Genomic DNA, 23,186 nt, shown 5'->3' with positions numbered 1-23,186 from the left:
GCTGCAAATAGTGATAATTCTTTTATCTTTGGTTCACCTATTTCTAGATTCAATAGATGTGTTATTCCCTCCATTTCTCCCCAATCCTCATACTATATGAACACAGAATTCCTTCAGTAATGTAATGAAGTGGTTCATATTTCTTTGTTATATCAATTACATTTAGACATTGTCTAATTAAACTTAAATGATTTTATCATTTACTTCAATCATACTGCCTAATTCTGTAGCTAGATTATATTTATCTTGATCAACTCAGTTGTGGTCACAAGATTGAGTTCTAACCAATAGAATGTGTGCACAAGTCTTGTACATTTCTTCTAAGCATGGCCATCTTCCTATTTCTGATCTCAAATTTCAATCCAGAAGGAGGTAAAGAATCCAGTGGTCCTAGGAGATGGTGTAGCCAATAAAAGAAAAAGGTTGTGATCTCTGAATAATCACATGGAGCAGAGAGGGAACATGGAGCAAGTTCACATTTCTCTGTTACATCAATTACATTTAGACATTGTCTAATTAAACTCGAATAATTTTATGATTCACTTCAATCATACTGCCAAACTCTATAGCTAGATTATAGTTCTCTTGATCATCTCAGTTGTGGCCACATGATTAAGTTCTAACCAGTTAAAATGTGTGCACAAGTGTTGTACATTTCTTCTAAGTATGGCCATCCTCCTATTTCAGATCTCTTAACTTCAATCCAGAAGAATGAAGAGAATCCAGTGGACCAAGGACATGGTGCAGCTAATAAAAAGGAAAAGCCAGGATCTCTGAATAATCACATAGAGCAGAATTGGCCTCCCTTCTCACCATCACCTCCACACACATAGACCCTTCACCGGACTATGATAAGAATGAAAAATACAGCTTAGTTCTGTATTCTGAAAAGAGTTCTATAAGCCGTAAGTAGCCCATGTATTATTTATTGACTAAACAAATGATATAGGTTGAGTATATATGCATTACTACCAAAGGACTTAATATAGATAATGCATATAGCATATGTGAGCTATTGTTATCACTACCATTTTCTAAATATATGTATTTGTGATTAACAAAATAAAATTTTATCTGAATGTAATCATTTGCAATATATTTCTTAACTATAGGCTGCTACAATATAACTACTATCATGTGCATCGAGGGCTCAACATTTTGATACTAAGAAGGGATCCATACTTAAATACCTAGAGACTACTGCTCAACATTCCAAACTATTTGCAATTCCTTGAATGGACAGTGACATTGATTTTGTATATGTGACAAATTCTGTGGCTTGGCTTGCTCAACCTCTACTCCACCTTACTTCATGGGTGCCTTCCTGGGTTGCAGAAGGTAGAAAGCTATCTTTCCCATCTTTTGCAGCAAGGGTTCCTGATGCACAAAATAGATGCATTAGTCTAAGACACAGAAATTGAAAATGGGGTTGAGGCCATCTACCTGCCTTTTTTCAGCTGTTTGTTTTCTACTGGTAAGCAATTTTGCAGAGAATGTTTTCTATAACAGTTTCTGTGTCCATTTTATAGCCTGAGTGTTAAGAGGCAGTTGCAGTGGCAGCATCTAGGATGCCTTCCTGATTCTTCATTAGTGGACAGCAAGAGGTTCTTGGGCTGAATAATTCCAGGACAGTACCATATCTTCTGGGAATCATTCCTGGTGGGCCAGCCTGTAGCTCATTCTTTTGGCCCTTTCATGATTTCTGTCCTAATTGCTTATGGCTTTTAGCCTATTTTTTCTGTCTTAAGATGACTACATTGGTTTCTGTTTACTGCACTGAACCTTGACTGATACGGGCCTTGGAAAATGTTGCTGGGACATGGAATGCATATCCCCTCCTCCCCGGGTCCCTATCCTCTTCTTATCCTCTGCTCAAGTATCTACTTTTCCCAGACACCTTCACAAACCCCTTCAGCTGAGTCAAATACTTTTCCTTTCTGTTCTAGTCATAATCCTTGATAGCACTTATCCCTATAGTAATGGTCAGTTATTTGTCTATACAAGTTAACTGGATAAAGCTACATTTTATTAGTCACTTGTCCCCAGGTATGTACACCATAAGAACTTGTGGAATAAATGAATGAATGAACAAATAACAATAATAATAACAATTAAAAATGAGTAACCAGTCCACAAAGGAGAAAATGAAGAAGAGAGAAGATGCGTAGCTTTCTTACAAAATGGTACCATGTGCCAGTATATGTAAAATAAGGCAGAGCTGAAATGCCATGAGTCTAGGTATGTTCTCCTTAGTCTCCTAACAAAGAGATCCATATGGTCTAGACCATATGGCAATTTTCTTTTCTGTAAAGGAACAGATAGTAAATATTATAGGCTTTGTGAGTTATACAATCTCTGTTGCAATTACTCAATTCTGCCATCTTCTTAAGAAAGCAGCCATATATAAGCAGAAGAGAAAGCAGATTTAGCCTGCAGGCAGCAGTTTGCCATTCTGTGGTTCAGAAGATTAGGAAAGGCCTGGGTTTACAGTGTAGATGGACTGATTTTTTTGAGTGGATCTTGTACACTTTTCAATTTTTCCCATATGAAATGAAGATGATAACATTTTATTTATAACATATTTCTGATATTAAACTCATAATGCTTAAAAGGCTTTGAGAGGCATGCATCATTTGTAAATCTCTTTAAGTTCACAAATAGTGGACTATTTTAAGTATATGATAGCCAACATTTGATGACAAGGCCTTGAATTTCTACACATATGGCAAAACTGTGGTGAGCAGTTATGTGGTAAGAATAAATTCTCTCCATTTACAACATAAATGGTAAAGAGGCCCAAATAATATGTAGATGAATATCATTCCATTTTTGTTCCTATCCACAAATGGACAAATCACATTAACTGAAAATTTCAATAGAGCAGTTGTCAAGAAATTAGTCTTAAACATTAATATCTTATTCAGCTTCTAGACAAAAACTTTCCTTGGAGCTTTTCAAAGACATGTGGAATTACAGAGAGAGAAGGGACACTTCTTCCCACTCCCAATTTACAGACAAGAAAGTCTTGGGCACAGAACTGTCAAAGGACAATTGGTGGCCGAGCTAGGGCAGCCCCTGGTCTTTGAATCCCATTGCAGTGCTCTTCCTACTTTAACAGGTTTAAAAAAAAATTCTGCTGCTGTTTTAATAAAAGTTTTAATACAAATTGCCAAACATTAAACCTAATCATAAATTTATAGTTAAATTGTGTATGTATCCCTGAGTTGCAAAGGATTTAACTTTGTTATATAAAACATAGTTTTATGTTATATAAACTCCATGTTACAGAAAACATAGAGATATAGCATAAGAGGCTCTAATTTCTCATCTTTTACTGATAACATTATCCATCACTCAAGATCCTGAGAGGTGAAACTGAGGCGGTTGAAAGATGAAGATTCTGTAACCTTGGAGAATAGAGGGGAATGAGATCAGAAACGGAAAACAAACAGAAAATGGTTGTTGCTATCCAATGGGCAAGTACCACCAAGCTTCCTTCTGCCAATTTTCTGCTTCATTTGAGAAATTAAGGCATGACTTCCCAGTTGTTTTGGACATTCTAGACCCTTACTTTTGCCTAAAATTGCCCAAGTATACTGAGCTCTGCATAATTTCACAAAAAAGGTATTTCCCATTCCCTCTATGTTTAAACAACTCACTGAGGCCTATCATGACCATTGCATTTGAAACTGGATGGAACCTCTACCACCACACTCAGTCTCCATATATAATCCTACTCTGTTTTTTTCCCACAATACTAATCCCATTTAGCATACTATGTAACTTACTTGCCATGTTTCTTATCTGTTGTATTTCTCCCCTGACTAGGGTGTAAGCTCCATGATGACAAGGATTTTTGTCTGTTTTGTTCTGTGACTTAAGTAGGTAGAATAGTGTCTTGCACATAGTAGGTGTTCAGGAAATATTTGTTGATTTAACAATGAATTTGAGAAAATGAAGAATAGGGAATTAGGAACATCTTGACATGTTATATGGTTACATTTGGAAAGATTTGGACAAGGTGCGCAAAAAGAGTGGGACAATAGAATCATAAGAAGACAACAAAGGTGAACACTTGAGTGCCACTACATTCCAGGGACAATACAACAGGCTGTATGCCCATTACCTTATGTTTCTCACACAGCTATTATTATTCTCATTTTACAGTTTATGAAACTGAGAGTAGATAACTAGTCTAGGTTCACTTAACTGGTGAGCAGTGAAGCCAGGATTCAAAACCCACATTTATTTGACTCCAAAGGCTATGTGTATAACCACTGCTCTGTAACAGACTATAAGGCCACCCTGTGGCCCAGACAGTACTAGTGGGAGCCATCTCAGCATATGGGCCTGATTTTATTAAAGTTGCTAAATGGACAGACATCTTTCATGGGACAGGTCTCATCTTTCATTGTAGATTTATGCTGAAGAGATTTTGCTTTCCTGAATTGCAATCTCCAAATTTACCATATAAAGAATGTTACTTCCATTAAAGCTAGAAAGATTTCCTAAAAACATCTTTAATCAATAGGCAGTTAGCATTGTTTTCCTTACCAATCAGTCCCCTAAACCAGGGAACTTCAAATATCAAAATTGGTCAAGTTGCCTGAGCAGTAGAAAATGGCTTAGCAGGTTACATACTTGCAGAATCAACATGCTGAGGCAGCATCAGATGTACCTCCGTGGCTCAACTGTCTTTGCCTGTAACTACCTAAGGGTCTGGTAATATAAAGGTAGAGATTCTTTCCCTGAATTCATAGGCATTTGTCCCTTTCTCTTCCTTGCCCTCAACTCACATGGGCACTTCTACACATATATTTCTTCTCCATTTAGAAACTGGAACTTACGAAAATATGTTTTACCACTTTCATGGTTAACAAATTCCTAGAAGCAGAATTAGAGAGCAATCAGAGATCAAAATGGATCTGGAGCAGTGAACAAGACAGGAAGGATCAGGGACATAAAGCTTGGTTTGCCAGAGATATATGAGACTTTAGGGACAGGGATGGGGGAGAGAAACACTAGCTTTAACAAGTTCAACCACGAAGAGGTTGGAATAAACCAGGGGTTCTCTATGGATACCAATCACACAACTATGAACTTTTGCCTCATCCCCAGCCCTACTCTTTTCATTTTTGGTATGGGGAGTGATGGGGGGACAGAGTCTTGCTCTGTTGCAGAGGCTGGAGTGCAGTGGTGTGATTTTGGTGAATTGCAGCCTTGACCTCCTGGGTTCAAGCTATCCTCCTGTCTCAGTCTCCCAAGTAGCTAAGACTACAGGTGCACACCACTATGCCATGCCTGGCTAATTGTTCTGTATTTTTTGTAGAGATGAGGTTCTATCATGTTGCCCAGGTTGGTCTTGAACTCCTGAGCTCAAGTGATTTTCCCACCTAAGCCTCTCAAATTATTGGGATTACAGGCAAGAGCCACTGCACTCAGCCGTCCAGCCCTACTGTATTTGTTTGTTTGTTTGTTTTTGTTTTGTTTTTGGACAGAATCTTGCTGTTGCCCAGGCTGAAGTGCCTTGGCCTTCCAAAGTGCTGTGATTATAGGCATGAGCCACAGTGCCCAGCCGAGTCCTGCTCTTTAGTAAAAAGGATAAGCTTAACAATTTAGCTATTACCAGAAAAAGCAGGGAAAGACAATTGTTTCTCAAGACTAGAAGAGAAAGTTAATCATTATTAATCAAGTGATTTGGAAGGGGTTGTTAAGGCATAAAGTACAAAAAAGTTTATGTTCTGTGAAGGTGTCAGGGTATGTCACATAGATATGTCACCCAAGTTACTATTTAAATAATAAGCACAACTTGACCAAGCTTATTTGTGGGACACCATAATTTGTGTGGTCTAGTCATTCTGAAGCTTAGATGTTCATAAAAATCAGCTGGGTTGGGCATTTATTTAAAATTCAAATACTTGCCACATCAGGGCCAGGAATCAGAGTTTTTAACAAGTCACCTCCATGATTCTAGTGAACCACACTTTGAAAAACGCTATCATAAGGCTATACGATACTGAGCATGCAATGAAAATTTGGAGCTAAAAATGAGATCTTATTCCCCTAGACACATATGAAGAAAGCTAAATAAGGTCAGGCATGTTGGCTTACGCCTGTAATCCCATCACTTTGGGAATCTGAGGTGGGCAGAGCACTTGAGCCCAGGCATTTCAGACTAGCCTGAGCAACATGGTGAAACCCAGACCCCCAATTTTTTTTTAAATTAGCAGAGCATAGTGGTACATGCCTGTAGTCCCAGTTACTTGGGAGGCTGAGGTGGGAGGATTGCTTGAGCCCAGGAGGTCGAGGTTGTATGAGCCAAGATCGTGCCACTGCACTCCAGCCTGGGCAGCAGAGTGAGACCCTGTCTCAAAACAAAACAAACAAACAAACAAAAAACTAAACAAGTCAAGTAAAAAATACATAAATACTCTGGATTTCTCCAGTGTTACCTAAATAACTGGGAACACCACTATCTTTTGTAAAGAAAATAGAATATTCAGTTCATCTCATCCATTGTATAATACTATGCCACCATATTAAATTTTTAGCAATCCTCAAAGAATGGCCCTCCCAAATCTCGCAGTCATTTTAATCATCATAATCAGAAGATAACATTTCTATTTATGATCCAGGGCTCCATATCACTGGGCACTAAACATCACTGTATATCACAAGTCACATTTAAAATAACAGCTATTATTTATTGTCAGTGACTGTTTTTATATGCATCATCTTGTTTAATTCTCATAATAACCCATAAGGGTAGGAACCATTAAAATTCCCATTTTACAGTTTAGGAAACTGAGGCCAAAGCCTTGGCAGAATTAAGAAGCCTGGTCAAAGTCATTTCAGTAGTATGACAGAGCTGGTGTTTAAATGCAGATCTTTCTGACTCCAGAAGCACCAGCTTTTAAGCTCTAAGTAATTCTGCCTCCACTGGGAGCATTAGTTCATACACACCCTATGAACATGTACAGATAAAGTAAATATCAATACAAATTGCATAGCTTACTGAGGATACACAATCCCAGTAGAATAACAGGTCTATTCCATAAGCAATGACATAAAATCAAAATGTAATTATGCCTCTCTAAAATATAAATAAAAACTAAAATCTGCATCAATATCTAGTTTTGCCATTCTTACCAGACATGCTTTAACTATGGAAATAGTCATTCTTGTTGCCAGCACATGAACTATTTTTTGTTCTGCGTAGCTGCCACCTGAAACCTCCAATGTGTAGTATTTTCTGATGTATTTGCTTATAACCACTAATACTTACATTTTTTTTGCTGAATATTCCTAATACATTTAGCCTCCTACAGAAATTTCTGAGGCAAGCAAAATAATCTCTCCCAACCACTCACTAGTACACACAAACCCAAGAGTTTAAAAAGAATAACAGTGACCACACAAATCAAAAAGGACACATCCCAACATGACACGGAATTTTTCTTTCACTTACAATGTAAAACCAAACTAAAAACCTAAAGATCCTATAATCCAGCTTTTTTTTTTTTTTTTTTTTTTTTTTTTTCCCTTAGCTGACTACAGAAAACCACTCTACTCTTTAAAACAAGCTTTAGCACCCTCAGGTCCTGAGGTTTGCTTTTTCACTTTTATATTCCTCTAGCATTGCAAGCTGGTTTGCTCTGCCTCCATCCCTGATTCCAAGGAATATTTTGTGTTATTTTGTATATTACAGCTGCCTCTGCTACTAGACCATAAGCTCCATTAGCACAGGGATCTGTTTGTTGTCTCTTACAATAATCATAGTACCTGGCACAGGGAAGCCAGGTTATAAACGTTGTTGAATGAATTAATGAGTAAATGACCTATACAATTTAGTGACTTCTAGAGCTTGGTTCTTTCTTCTATCCTCGCCATAATAATAGTTTGAGCATTATTGGGTGCCTCTTTCTTCTTTACTTCACTCAGGATTGAAAAGTCACTGTTTTCTCAGAAGGTCACCAAGTCCTTAGACCAGCTCTTCTCCATTCACACTTTAGAGATCCCTTCTGAATTGCTAGCTCTCCTCCTGCTGGAGTGATAGAGGTAATTTCCAGTCAATGAAGACTGGGAGAGCAGATATAGCCTCCAAATTAGGAAGGGAAGCCTAGATGGGGTGGAGGTGCTTTCTGCTGCTTGCTTTTCTCTTCTGAACAAAGTATGGCTGGAGAGGAGAAGGAATTGGACTCTATTCAGCAATTAAGGTTTAGAAGAAGACACACACTAAGTCAGGATGGCTACAGGGGGCCTTGACTCTGCTGCAGCTATGGACTCGATCATGTCTAGAATAGATGGGGGGCTGGGCACGGTGGCTCACATCTGTAATCCCAGCACTTTGGGAGGCTAAGGTGGGTGGATCACTTGAGAACAGGAGTTCAAGACCAGCCTGGCCAACACAGGGAAACCCCATCTGTACCCCCAACCAAATATATATATGTATATATATTAGCTGGGCATGTTGGTACATGCCTGTAGTCCCAGCTACTGGGGTGGATGAGGCACAAGAATTGCTTGAACCTGGGAGGTGGAGGTTGCAGTGAGCTGAGATCATGTCACTGCACTCCAGCCTGGACAACAGAGTGAGAACCTGTCTCAATAAATAAATAAATAAATAAATAAATAAATAAGATTAAAATAGAGGAGATGGGAACTTAGTGGGCATGAAGACCCCTATTTCTCCATCTGGTGATACATCCCAGCTGTTGCTGTAGAGGCCTCAGGAGACCTCTTGCTTCTCTTAATTCAGAGTTGTATATTTAGCAAAAGGTTTCTTTAATAGTACTTAATATTATTTCCTCCTCCTCTGCTCCTACTCGGGTCACAGTCCTCTTTATTTACTTCTTTCTTCCTTCCCTCCCTCCTTCTATATTGTGACGGGCGAAATTATTCATTTTACTTTTCCTCTGTTCAATGGTACTGGCCGTAGGTCAGCACTTTAACAAATTTGTAACAGTCAATCTGATAGTTAGAAAGAGAACTTTAGCAATCCAACAGGTTAGTTTGGTTTTTGAAGGAAGAAGATGGTATTTAAAGAAAAGTGTCAGATGCTGGAAAAGAAAAATATCTCTTTCCAAATAGCTAAGTACTGCTAAGTCCTGGAGTCCACTCTTCCATTGTAAAGGGACTTCAGCCTAATTTCAGGAATAGTATTTAATGCCTCCTTTTGGAGCACTGTAACATTGTTCTTTTTAAAGCTGTCCTTGGCTGGTGTTATGGCTCACACCTGTAATCCCAGCACTCTGAAAGGCTGAGGCGGATCACTTGAGCCCAGGAGTCTCAAGACCAGCCTGATTAGTGAGACCTCATCACTACAAAATATTTAAAAATTAGCTGAGTGTGGTGGTGTGCACTTGTGGTCTCAGCTACTTAGGAGGCTGAGGTGGGAGGATCACGGATCACTTGAGTCTGGGAGGTTGAGACTGCAGTGAGCTATGATGGCGCCACTGTACTCCAGCCTGGGTGACAGAGTGAGACCCTCTTTTAAAAAAAAAAAAGAAAGAAAGAAAGAAAAAAAGAAAAAATTAGGCTTGTTCTTTCTGGTAGGCCACTTTCAACACACTTGTTTTTTGTCAGCAACTCATATAGGTGGGGGTGAACATAGAGGGGAATTTATACAATAACATCATTTAACTTCCCCCCACCTTAGTTTTAGCCCCTTTACCTCAAAACATCATTGTTTTAGTTAACTTCTCAATTGTCTGTCCCATCCTACTGCAGGAAAAAGCAGATTTTCTCGCCAACTGTACTTCCTGTATTGCAACTGCACCTTCAGACAATGCTCCTGGCCTATCGCCTATCTCCTGTCTCCAAGCCCTGAAAATCTCACTTCATTTGGGCTTTCAGTTATAGCTTTCGATTACTTGTTTCTTGTTGTAACCTTACCTGTATATGATTCTAATAAAGCCTCCTTTTTCTTCAGCTAGTTTGAGTAGATTGCTGTGGAATATAATAGGAAGTTAAAGCATTTAAAAATTTTTGAGACCACCTAGATCCTCAAAATGAGTTCAGATTTCCTACACTCATTGAATAATACCTGCGGGTCTTAAGAAAATATGCAGTTAAGATTGAACTGTTGAACTCCAACAAAAATCCTTTCCAGAACCAGTCAATGAATATAACAAATAAATAAACACATAAAGAAATAATTTATTTCTGAATATTTGCAGATGTAAGGTCAGGCCATAAACATTCTGAATAATTCTAGTTAAATGTCTTGGGGTTGAGGGGAAAAAGGTGAATTCTGCAAATTATAGAATGGTAAAAGAGACATTGAGCCTAGATAAGATTCTAGAAAGTGATATGTAGTAGTATGCCCATTACATCCTCCCATTCCCATGCTCACTTTAGAAGACTGTTTCTGCCTACAAACACCAAAAGAACAGCCCTCCATTACAGCTGAATCCTTGCCCTTCACCTGGTGACACTGACACCTAGTGACATAGAGCTGTGTGCTTTTGTTTCCATGCTTAGTTATCGTTAAAGCTCTTGAATTCTGTGAGAAACTCCCAAGAGCAGTACAATTAATTTCCCCCTTTTTAAGGCTCATCTGAGTAGCTTTATGGCCCTTGAAATTAAATGAAATCTAAGATAGGCAAGTGTAGAAAAGACCTGTGCATACTTAGAAAAGGATGACATAATTTCTAGAAGCCAGCACAGTGTCATCAAGACTAGCCTAAATTTATATTGCTTTTGTAACAGGGTTAATAAATGATAGCTCAGTTGCATGGTGGCTGCCGGGGATGTTATAGATTTCTTGTTTCCACCTGTCTGGTATCTATTTGCCTTCTTCTCTTACTAGTTCTCTACTTTTACACTGGTAACCAAAAAGCCTTCTTTGCATGCAATGTTTTTTTTTTCCTACTGTTTTGTTAAAGTTTATTTTCAAAATATTTGATACATATTACAAAAATAATGTAATATTTATATACCTTATAAAATGAACATCTGTGAATCCACCAATAACCATAACGTTACCAATACATTGTATCCCTCTAAATATTTCTGTCCTAACTCGACTTCTTGCCTCCTCCCTCACTGTACCTCCTCCCCACAAGGTAAGCAAGCAAAGTGTCCTCTACTACCCTAGCCAAAGGGTAAGCACCAAACATGGTGAAGCCACTCTCCCACTCTCTTTAGTGGCATGATACATGCATGGAAAAGAGTTTGAGCAAATCCATCATAATGAAGATACTCTAACCTAAAATGATGTCAATACCTGGAGGTGACACTGTTTTGGGGCTTTCTGAGATCTCGTTCTCTAGCTTCTTTATTTCTAGGAGCTATCCCATATCCTTCTATAATTTCTTTTTCTTTTTCATTTTAATTAGCCAGCATTGTTAAATACCCCACTTACCAAAGAACTCTCTGATAACATTAGCAAATGCAAATTTCTTAAACCCTTTTTGATAAAGTCACATCAGGTATTTTAATAAATGAACTGCAAAAAATATGGATAGGATGAGAGTGAAATGACATAATAATGGTCACCTCTGGGGAGAAGCGGAAGAGGACTGCACCAGGGAAGGTGGTTTCAACTGAATGTGCAATGTTTTACCTCTTATAAATAAATCTGAGGCAGTATAGTAACATGTTAAGTTGTAATAAAGCTCCTGGGTGGCCGCTACATTATATTATTCTCTATAAATTTCTTTAGGTTGAAGTAACAAAAATTTAGGTGAAAATAGGTGACTCTATCATGGCTCAACAACTGTGGCCATGGGAGTGCTAGTTAATAAATCAATGTTAACCTATTGGGAGGCGGGTGCTTTTCGTTTCTGCCTTGGACAATGCTTTTAAAAACGACTTGGAAAAACGTAAAGAAGCCATGAAATTTGTGAATGAACCAAGATGCTGAGATCAATAGAAAATGTGTTGAATAAAATGATTATATACAAAAAGATGTTGGCAAAGTGGAAGTATGGGCTGAATCTCATCGACTAAAAAAAAAAAAAAAGAAAATGAAAGGAAAACTCTAATGTTTATTGTGTGCTTCTTACGTGGCAAGAACTGTTTTAAGTATTTTACATATATTATTTAATTCTTATAATAAACTTAAGAGGTATATTATTATTATTTCTTTTTTACATGATGAACCGAAGCAAAGGGAAGTTACATAATTTGTCCAAGTTTACAAAGTTAGTAAGTGTAGGATCCAAATACTGACCCATCTTGGTATAACTCCAAAAACTCAGCTCTTAATCACTGTACAATACCAAGGTTAAAAAGGCTTATGTCTCAATATGTCCCAAATAAATGATACAATGCAGAATGTAGGAGACAGGGCTTAACAGCCCACGTTTTAAAAACTTTTTTTGTTTTCGAGAATAAGCACAATATGAGCCAGCAGAGTGATTTGTAACAAAGTGACTGCCAAAAAAACATGCTCTATCTCAAGCTGCATTAATAGAAATATTGTATCAAGGAGCCACGGTCATGCTGTTCTGCACACTGCCTCAGCTCCCACCTGCTCTGTACATCACACATCAAGGAGCACAACCACAAAGACAACAGGCAGGGTTTGAGAGACCAAGAATCAACAATGGTCCCTAGGAAGAAAGTTTTAAGGACCTGGGACTATTAGCTTGGAAAACGCACAACTCAAGTCAGGGGGCAGTCATGATAGCTGTCTTCATATACATATATCAAGTGCCACATGGAAGAGGGATTAGATTGTTTTTTTTGTGGTCTCAAGGGGGTAGAAAAAGAAACAATGTGAAACTTAAAAGGAGAGAAATGATGTTAAAATACCAGAAAGAACTTTGTAGTGGTCAAAACTGTCAGAAGATGAAATAGACTGTCTTGGCAAGAAGGGAGTTCCCAGGATCTGGATGTGTCATAGCAGAAGTTCCGTGCTGGGGATGTTGTTGAAGCTTCTAATGGGACGACGGCTAGAAGGACCTCTCTGCTAACGCTAAAGCATACTGATTTGATGATCAACTCCATTAGTGTAAAATCATTGTCCACTTAGAGACCTATTCTTATAGTACGATCCTTAAGTGTCTCCCTGGCCACTCCCCTCCTCCTTCCTCCGAAAAAAAAAAAGTAGACAGCTTCCAGAATGAGAAGTCTAGGACCTTTGTATTAACCCAACTCTGTTACTAGCTTTATAATATTAAAGGAATCATTTAACCTTTCCTTGCTTTAATTTTTTTCATTTTAAAAAGAAAGTCCCTCTATCTGTCTCACCTACCTCATCTGGATTTTAGTGAGTATGCTAGGCTGTCTCATGTAAAAGTGCTTTAGAAAATTAAAACAATATACAAGTATAATTTCTAATGTCTACAATGTAAGTTCTGTTTACCATATATCTGGGACCCCCCAACCTTTTCTGACACTTCTCTTATCCTTGGATTCTTTCTGAGCTTCCTCAGAATTTATGGTATTTTTGTTTGTCTTTTTCATTTATTTTACAAATCTTTGTTGTTACTGTTACATGTCAGGCAATTTATTAGTTACTGTTCTAGCCACTGTTGGAAAACAAAACCTTGAAGGAGACAACATTTTCCTCAAGGTGTTTGCCATCAAATAAAGATCTCTACCAAACACACATAACATAATGCAAGGCAAGATATTTGAATGCCTTAAGAATAGTATACATCAAATGCTATAAAATGTCACAGGAGAGTGGGAATTCAAAGATGTTTGGCCCCAAGAATCACCCTAGGAAAGCAGGGTATTCTCCTCTTTCTTTCTTATCCCCAAGTCTTCTGGGACACAATAGAAGCTGGTTCTCTTCAAGATTATGAATTTCTGCATTGGTGCTAAGAAGTGGTCCAACTAACCAAGCTCTAATTTGTACTGCTTTTGCATTGGCCTGAGGAGAAAGGTATGATTTCCCCTATTTATTTTCCTATAGAAAGAGATAAAACACTTTTTCCTATAGAAAGAGAAAAAACACTGAAGCTCAGCAAGGTCAAGTACAAGTCATAAATTGTTATGTAAGGCAGACCCTCATCATTGTAACTATCTGGAGTTTCAGTGCACAAAACAAGGCCTGTTTCAAAGAGTGATTTATTACAAGTTTGCTTTTTTAGGTGCTTAATAATGCCCACCCAATAAGATGTTTGCTTTATCCTGGGATCAGGCTGACATCTCTTTTATGTGCAGAGGCGGTGGAGTTGGCAGAGTGTAGGTTAAAAGGAAATTGCAAACACTGGGCAAGTAAGTTGTAACAGGTTCCATTTGATATGAGAGTTAAGTCCTAGAACACTTTCTATAAAGCATCTGTCATTGGTTTGTCTGGGTGGAAAGATAAACACAAACAATACTGATTGAACCTTTAGTATGTTCCAGGCTGATGCATTTTGTATATATTGTTTCAATTATGATTATTCACATTTGATAAACAAGGAAACTGAGTCAGAGTGATTACGGAATTTTTCCAGTTACCCAGCTAGAAAGTGGCAAAATCAGGGCTGGGCGCGGTGGCTCACGCCTGTAATCCCAGCACTTTGGGAGGCCGAGGTGGGTGGATCATGAGGTCAAGAGATGGAGACCATCCTGGTCAACATGGTGAAATCCCATCTCTACTAAAAATACAAAAATTAGCGGGGCATGGTGTCATGTGCCTGTAATCCCAGCTACTCAGGAGGCTGAGGCAGAAGAATCGCTTGAACCTGGGAGGCAGAGGTTGCAGTAAGTGGAGATCGCGCCACTGCACTCCAGCCTGGTGACAGAGCCAGACTCCGTCTCAAAAAAAAAAAAAAAAAAAAAGAAGTCACATATGAATAAAGACATTCATTTAAACAATATATGCATTTGTTTATACACATTTAAACACACACTTAAATTTACTTTCCCAAAATTATTTTATGTCACAAAAAAATGGCCCATATAAAACTTAGAAAACAGACAAAACCATGAGAAGGAGAAGTAGGATAGTCATGTGAGTTTAGTCTATGATTGGTCATCAAACGTGAAAACAAGAAGGGAACAGGGTCGTCCCTTTTTAATGCCATTTTGCCCAAGTAACCAACCATCGTTTTTATTTTCATAACCCTACATTATAAAAATTAAGTAAACTCCATGAAAGCCATGATTTTTCCTGATATATTTTAAATTTCAAACATAACTAGCATTTAAAATTTCTTGATATTTATTCTCAAATGAGGTAATAAACATTTTTAAAGTACTTCCAAAATGGTAAAATACTACATTGAACTTAGTTCTAAGCCTCCTTTCCTTACTTAGCAGTGAGGCCCTATGGATCACACAGGAGAAAGGAATTCTATTCTATCCCTTCTTCTAAGAGCAGGCAATTTTCCTCTCCTGGCATCCGACATGCACAAGAGCACATAGAACTCTCTCAATAAATATTCTGCCAAAGAATACTGGAAAATGGCTTATGCCAGAACATGATGTCCAATGGAAATACACTGCCAATATATAATATGTATTTTAAAAAGTGTCATTCTCTCAATCTGAAGGCCCTGTGAACCTACCAATTTTCTAGTAGCAGTAATGACTTATAGGAAGTCACTGCAAAACACTTTATGATCTTCCGCATCAGTCTTGATCAGTTAGTACTTGCACTGTCAGAGGTGTCCAAACTGGAATGCAAAGTCCTGGGGCATGTGCTAGGACTCTGTCATAGGAATCCACACTTCTATGGACTATGGAAGAAATTAAACTCTTATTTATTTTTTATCTCATGCTTTTAAATTTTGTTTTTGTAAATATATGATTTATAATAATAAATAATATATCTATGCAATGGTGCATTTTTTTTCTTTTTTGATAGAGATAGTGTCTCTCTATCTTGATCAGGCTGGTCTCAAACTGTTGGTCTTGAACCCCTGGCCTCAAGCAATCCTCTTGCCTTGGCCTTCCAAAGCGCTGGGATTACAGATGTGAGCCACGACGCCTGGCCCAGTGGTGAATTTTTAATGTGTACGTGAATATACATATTGAGACTACATGCTCAAACATTTGACTGATAGGAGTGTGTGATCTAAAAGTTTGAAGACTGTAACTCTAAATAATTCTGCTAAGGTAAGTGTAATTCAACAAAAATGTCTTGTGCCCATAAAAATATGAGGAATGTTTTCCTGTGGTTGGAGGCTGGGGATAAGAGTGGGGAGTAGGCTAGTCTTTTCTATTTTTCACAAAATAGTTCTACTAGCAAATAATGCGCAACGCTTCTCTCTGCCATTAAATATAGCAACTCTGTTGACTTTTTTTCCTTTTCAAAAAGGAGCACAATGAAATACTAAGAAAGTTTTTTTGGTTTTCCCTCCAATTCCCTCTTGTCTCTGAAGTTCATGATTTGGAGGGAAGGGTTGTCAAATTACTCAAAACCTGGGCTGGGTATTAAAAGTCCTAAGTTTAAGTTTCTTCTTCACTGTCATTCTGTGCAATATGGAGCAGGCTATATAACTTGTCCCTGACTCATTTCTCCTATGGGTAAACTAGAGATAATAATACTTAGCACTGACCTCAGAGCAGTGTAGTGTGGATAAAGAACATTTTGTTCTTTGTGTCAACTAAATGAAACTGCCATTAATATAACTTTTTTTTTTTTTAGACAGAGTCTCGCCCTGTCCCCCAGGCAGGAGTGCAATGGTGCGGTCTCGACTCACTGCAACCTCCACCTCCTGGGTTCTAGCGATTCTCCTGCCTTAGCCTCCTGAGTAGCTGGGATTACAGGTGCCCACCACTACATTCGGCTAATTTTTGTATTTTTGTTAGAGACTGGGTTTCACCGTGTTGGTTAGGCTGGTCTTGAACTCCTGACCTCAGGTCATCCACCCGCCTCCACCTCCCAATGTGCTGGGATTACAGGTGTGAGCCACCACGTCCACCCCTAATATAAACTTTGATATTATCTGTTTAAAATGCTGTGATTGGCTGGGCGCCATGGCTCATGCCTATAATCCCAACACTTTGGGAGGCCGAGGCAGGTGGATCACCTGAGGTCAGGAGTTTGAGACCAGTCTGACCAACATGGTGAAACTCCATCTCTACAAAAATACAAAAATTAGCCCGGCATGATGGCAGATGCCTGTAATCCCAGCTTACTCGGGAGGCTGAGGCGGGAGAATCTCTTGAACCCGGGAGGTGGAGGTTGCAGTGAGCTGAGATCACGCCATTGCACTCCAGCCTGGGCTACAGGGTGAGACTTCATTTCAAAAATAAAATAATATAAAATGTTGTGATTTTTATACACTTTTCCTTTTAAAAATGATTTTTCTTAAAAAATAAACATCACATTTCTAAATACTGCTTTGTTTTCTGAACTTTTTAAACTTTTCTGATTTTGTTTCTCTTTCTCCCTCTTACACAGGAGTGCTCGCATGCCCACACACACTCTTTTAACAACTTTATGGATGTGAGAGAAAAACCTTAAGACAGCATCAAGGAAATAAAAGGGGAATTGAAATAAGTTCTCTTAGTTAGGTTTTCTTTAAGTTTTAAAGCTACATACCTAGGCCATAAAATCCTATTTGTTTATGTAATCTCCAAAATGTTTGTATTTAAGAATAATTCACCGACTCTTAAAACGGAAGGAACCCTAAGAAAACATCTAGGCCTAAGATAATGCCTGACACATAGTAGATGCTGAATAAACATTTAATTGAGGGAATCTGGAAAAGTTTCTTATTTTAATCTTAAAAATCAAAACCAAGTCTGAGCACTAGAGAGTTTAAGTAACTTGCTCAAGATTGCTCAGCTGGTTAAAGAAGTTTAATCTACAATTTATTCCTGCTAATTTCCAGCTTTGACTTCTTTCCACCAACCTGTTGACTTATTTATATTGAACTGTCTGATATAATCTGCCCAAGCTGCATCGTTGAAAAACAATCAGAAAGACCAGTCCTGAGGTTCATCATCTCCAAAAGTCATGCAACGTATGGTGTTCACATGAGATGTGAAATACGTAAAGAATCATATATTTTTATGTATAATATGCAAAATATAAATCTTGTATATACTGAATCAAAGGTCTGTTTTGAAGGCTAAGAGTCAACAGCCAATCTTCCAAGACTTATTTTACCTAATAGCACAGTTTGCACGTCCACACAGGTGATGGCAGTCTACTGACCAGCTAAAAGTTGTTTGGCTATTTCAGCAAAATGTTTATCTTTGTTTGTGTGTTGTTATATTGATTTTTTTGAATTTACCTACGAATGAGGCATTAACAACCTCAATGCATTAGAGTCCTAATAAACTTACCTTGCACTATTTTGGCCTATGTGATAGCTAACCCATTGACAGGAGAAATCCAAGGTGATAAAAGCCTTTCTTGGTCACTTGTTAGCGGGGTCAGGCTGTAAAATCGTAACACAATGCAGGCCTCTTCCATGGGGCACCAAAAGGCAGCGATGAAAAACCCCCCTCACTTCCATATCCAGTGGAGTTGTAGTTTATTACCATAACCCTCCCAAGTCAAAAGGACACCAGTTTCAAGCCCTGCAACTTGGTGCAGACAGGGGATTTCCCCTTTACCCCACTCTGCTGGGCCTCTCTACCTGTCCTCTCCTACTGTCTACAGGTCCCGAACATTAGAAAATAGAAAATGTGATGATCTTTGTGTGTCTCTGTAAAATGTGTGTATGTGTGCGTGTGTTTGGGTGTAACGGGCCTTTTGTTTGGCTGAGCGGCCTGTCCGTCACGGCGCGGGCCAATGGCAGGCTGCCTTATATAAAATGAGTGTTTTCAGTCTCTCCGGGTTGCATGTACTGTATGTGGAGCAGTGTACAGTGAAGCGGAGGCAGAGCGGCTCCGCGAGCTCCTCTCCACTTTCCCATAGAGAAACCCTGACTGGCCGCTGAGGGCTAGCTACACACACGCCCTCACGCCCGGCGAGCCCGCGAGGTAGGCGCCCCCCATCCCCAGCCCTCCCCGGGCGCACTCCCCTCACTTTCTGTTTTCCTACTCACTTGCGAGCCGCCGGGCTGCAGCCCCAAGGACTCCGCGGCAGGAGCAGCGGCGGCGGCGGCGGCGGCAGCCGGTAGGGTGGACTTGAGGAAGACGGAGGGAACCCCGCGCGTCCGGAGCCGCCGCCAGCCGGCCCGCTCCCTGGGCACTTTCCCCCTCCGCCAAAACTTTGGGTCGGGAGAGGTCGGGGGCGAGGGTCGCGGCGGCCGAGCTGGCTGGGGCCGGGGGGCGGGGGGCGCGGAGGCAGTGCCCTGCGAGCCGGAGGCTGGGGGCCGGGCTGGGGAGTACTAGGCCAGCCGGTGCCAGGCTGCGTTTGCAACCAGCACCTCTCGGCACACAGGCAGCGCCGCCCGAGAGGGGCACGGGCGCCGGGGCGCGGGCTGGAGCGGCCCCAGGAAAACAACAACAGAGCCCTCACGCCGGCGGGCGGCTCGTGGCCGCCCGGGGAGCCCCAAACTTCATCTCGGCGAAAGTACGTGGAGCCCTGCCTGGTCTCGGCTGCCGGGGAGGTGGGGCCTGGGGAGCAGGGGCAGTGGAGGAAGGTACGGGGAGCCAGCCTTCGGTGGATTTATTGAACGTTTCGTGTGCGTTGGTGACCGGGAACAGCAGCCCAGTTGCTCGTTCATCTGGAGAGTTGGGATTTGGGTGTTCCGGCCCCGCAGATCAGTGCCCTCTCACCCCCCACCCCTACCCAAATGCGCGGCGAGTAGAGAAAGTGCTGTTTTAGTGCCAGAGTAGCCTGGAGGAAGAATAGGGGGAGAGGGGGAAGAGGGCGAGGGAGAAGGGGAGAGAGAAGAGGGAGGGAAGGGGGGGGAGAGAGGGAGACAGAGAGAGAGGGAGAGAGAGAGAGAACGGGAGGGAAGAGAGGAGGGGGAAGAGGAGGAGGGAGGCTGTGTCAGGATTTTGCTTGAATGTGGGATTATGTTGTGTCAATAAGTTTAAGGTGGAGAGAGCGAGGCTGAGGGTGGTGGTGGAGGGAGGGGAGGAGGAAGGCCTTGGCCGTTTAAAGTCTTATTTCTGAAGGTAAGTTACGGCTTTGCCTGGTCGCGATGACAGAAAACTTGCAGATCCTTTATCCGGGGATGGGGTCGATGCCTCTAGAAAAAGCTCCCCAGCCCTCTTAAGCCACACTCATGTTACACTGTTATTTGCTGCGATCCGGTTCGCTAGTAAATTACAGAAATCAGACTCGAGGTTTCTTTTCCTCCTCCACCTCGTCTCGCTCACTCACCCTCAGAAATTTATTATCATATTTTATTTATTTTTTTAGTATTGTATGAAACTTAACGTAACTGAGACCGAACCCGAGTCCTGTAATTTACAAGGACCCTGAATCCCAGAATCTGGAACACGTTTATGTGTGAAATAGCCGCGATCATTTCTGCTAAATGAGTAAGGTAAAACGAAACGATGCAAAAAGCTAAGACACAACATGTACGACAGAGGGGGGGGGGAGAGGGAGAGACAGAGAGAAGCTATTTTTTGCTTTCCTTTCTGTAGGAAGGAAAATAAAGCGTGCATTCCCTTTCCTTCCCGGTGTGTAGGGTCTAGTCAATATTTTAACTGTCTGTGGACAAATTAGTCCAGGTGGATCTTGTTGAAAAGTTTCGCGAGGTGGGGTGGAGGTGGGGGGGGGGCGAAGGGGAAGGTGGGTGGAGGTTGTGGGGGATGGGGACGGAGCGAGCTCTGCCTCTGCTAATGGTCATTGGCCTGGGGCTTTGAAACCATTGCCTGTCCTGCTAATGACACGTCCAGTTCTCTTCTCCCGGCCGCGGACGCCGGGCTGCCGTTCCCGGGGTGGCTGACTGGGACTGGGGTACTTTACCCGCGCGGGGAGGGGCGTTCTTCGCCATCTCCTGGGGTTGCCCACTCGCGGCGTGGGGGCCCCCACGCGGCCCCCTGCCCCTGCGCGCCGCCGCCACCTCTGCTCGCGCGACTTTTGTAGGCAGCCGGCGGCCGAGGGGCGCGGGGGGTCCCCGGCGCGGACGTCCCCGCGCGGCCACCCCGCGTCCGGCCCCACGCGCTCTGCGCCGCGCGGTCCAAGCCCGGAATGGCAGCGCCGGGCCGGGCGCCGGCGGTGCCTCCCTGGGGGGCAGCGGAGGCAGAGGCAGTGGCGGCGGGATCTTCGCCGGGGCCCGCGGGAGGAGGAGGAGGAGAAGGAGAAGGAGGAGGGGAAGAAGGAGGAAGAGGAGGAGAGGGAGGCGTTTTCTGCCCAGACCGTCGCCAGTTCGAGCAGGCACGGGCACGGGGACACCCCACTCGTTGCTCCTCCGTTATGGAAAGGTGTTTAGCAGACTTTTACGCCTGGAGTGTGGTATTTGCACTTCATTTTTTCCTCCCCCCTCTTTCCCAAAGCAAGATGGACTCTATTCCCTTTCTCTTTCTCCCTCTGCCTCTGCTTCTGTCTTGTCAGCCTTTAAGATCGACATTTTGTACTAAGATGCAAACTTGATGGTGACCAGCAACAAAGCCGGGGTGGGATCCCTCGCTCTCTTCCTCCCTCCTTGTTTCCTAGCTCCCTCCACCCCGACCTCGCAGACCTGGTGGCCCTGCACTTGCCGCTGTGGGCTTTGGTGAATGTGTTTTCCCCGGTTGGTTCCTATCTCCAATCTGGGGATTGTGACCCGGACTGGGTGTTTGGGAGACGGCTGTGGCCGCCCAGGTCTGAAAGGCTGAGGGCTTCGATACCTGGACCCGCTGCCGCCGCGGTGGCACCTCCCGCCTGCTCCTGGGCAAGGCGAGGCTTGGGCTGCCTATCGATCCCTATGATTTGGTTACTGGTGTATTTGTCCTGGGGGTGGTGATCACTTGTGCAAGTTGATGAATGATCGCGGTGTGGGTTTTGCGTTTGCAGAATGGATCAACTTTCTGCTTTGTACATATGGGGAGTAGGAAGCGAGGGTGCTGGAGATACCCTAGAATGCCAGTTGGGCTGTCCCCCAGCCTCTGCCCTTTGAATACGGGGAGCTTCTTTGCCTTCTGTTCCCGCAGTTCTCCAGTGTGGGGGGGTGGTGGAGAAAGGGGAGGGGTTAGTGGGAGCTGGACTCCTGGGTTTTGGTACCCTTTCTTCGTAGATGTTACAGGACTTGGGACTGTACTATTGTAAAGCCCTACCATACTGATGATGTACCTTTATTTGATACTTTATAGGTCACTATCATATGACAAAGGCTTTGCTGCAGTTCAGCAGTTCATCTTCCTCCCTGTGTACTTTCCATTCGCCTTCCTGGGTAAGTATGCAAACTCTTCATACAGGGAAGCTGGATGACAATTAGTAATGACATAAGGGTCTTTATCGTTCACATAGGAAGATGCTTTATTGGGGTTACAGCACCCCAGAAACCTTGTCTCACTCGAGTTTCCCACAGCATAAGTCAGTTTATGATTCTTAGTGTTTAGAATTCAGCTGTGAGTTATTATTAAGATAGTAAATGTTCATTTTGTGTTTATCTACAAGTAATTGTCATTTCAAAACTTATTTTCAAATAGGCATTTTAATTTATAATGAAATTTTACATAGCGTTGAAGGTCTAGTAAATGTAATGCTAGATAATACTATAGGAAGATTGCAGCGTATGAGTGGAAAGAATTATTGAAAACCCAAGGAAGCATTGTGCAGAAGGCCTCTCTAATTATAGTGACTGACATTTGCTTACTCTCTCTCAAGTTGTCTTTCTTGAGTAACCTGTGGTGTTTGTAACAGTTACTTTTGGGGTGGGGAAAGGTGGGGTTGGCAGTGTAGTAAATCTAGCGTTTAGGGCACTAGTTTGATTCAAAATTGATTATAATTTCTTTCAAAACTTACATGTTTGGAGAAATTAGGAACAATTCGGTAGCCTGTAAATCTAATAAACAATGACTTTGAGATCTGTCGTTAAGTACCTTTTTCAGATATATGACTCCCAAGTGGAAAAATCTGCAAAATATGTGTGGGACAGTAAGTGTGTGGAAAATTTGTGAGAGGTAACAGTGTGGATAAGAACTGAGGGTTTATAGAGTGTTTGAAAGCAGCACAATGAGCCTAATCTGCAGAAAACACCTTGCAAGTTTGCCCCTCCGTTGTAAAGGAACACCCCAGGTACTCTGAGTTGTTGATGTTTGGAAACTAGTACTAAATTGTGTAAATCAGCTGTAGTGCTTTGTAATCTTACCATAGTGAATTTAGAGATTGTATTTTGTGAATGAAAATGAACTTACTTTTCCTTGAAAGGAAATTTGGAGACCTCGTCTATGGCATTTCCTGGATTGCTGAGATATTGTGTACATTAACAAAATTCTTGTCTTAGTATTAAGGGTAT

General features: G+C 41.5%; 2 protein-coding genes across 8 annotated transcripts in view; one reads left to right on the top strand and one right to left on the bottom strand.

Moving 5' to 3' along the window:
• LOC135969415 (uncharacterized) overlaps window positions 1-23,186 on the bottom strand; it is a 494,620-nt gene that overhangs the window by 383,228 nt on the left and 88,206 nt on the right. Inside the window, exons 3-4 of the mRNA XM_074033712.1 lie at window positions 20,620-20,973; window positions 18,891-19,404 (exon numbers count right to left, since the gene is read on the bottom strand). Coding sequence (XP_073889813.1) covers window positions 18,891-19,404; window positions 20,620-20,973 — 868 coding nt within the window. The remainder of the gene's footprint in view (window positions 1-18,890; window positions 19,405-20,619; window positions 20,974-23,186) is intronic.
• The window catches only part of BBX (BBX high mobility group box domain containing), a 271,264-nt gene continuing 266,755 nt past the window's right edge, over window positions 18,678-23,186 (top strand). For 4 of the 7 annotated variants that reach the window (XM_074033521.1, XM_074033526.1, XM_074033531.1 and 1 more), the window contains exons 1-2: window positions 18,678-18,825; window positions 22,039-22,118. The gene's annotated coding sequence lies outside the window, so the exon portion shown is untranslated. Of the gene's footprint in view, window positions 18,826-21,102; window positions 21,172-22,038; window positions 22,119-23,186 lie in introns of those variants that run through there. The other 3 variants (XM_074033524.1, XM_074033529.1, XM_074033522.1) reach the window with 2 other exon arrangements.

This window comes from Macaca fascicularis, chromosome 2 (assembly GCF_037993035.2).
Source record: "Macaca fascicularis isolate 582-1 chromosome 2, T2T-MFA8v1.1".
Taxonomy (NCBI): Eukaryota; Metazoa; Chordata; class Mammalia; order Primates; family Cercopithecidae; genus Macaca; species Macaca fascicularis.
Note: the sequence above shows the minus strand (reverse complement) of the source record. Positions and strands in the feature narration are given on the sequence as shown.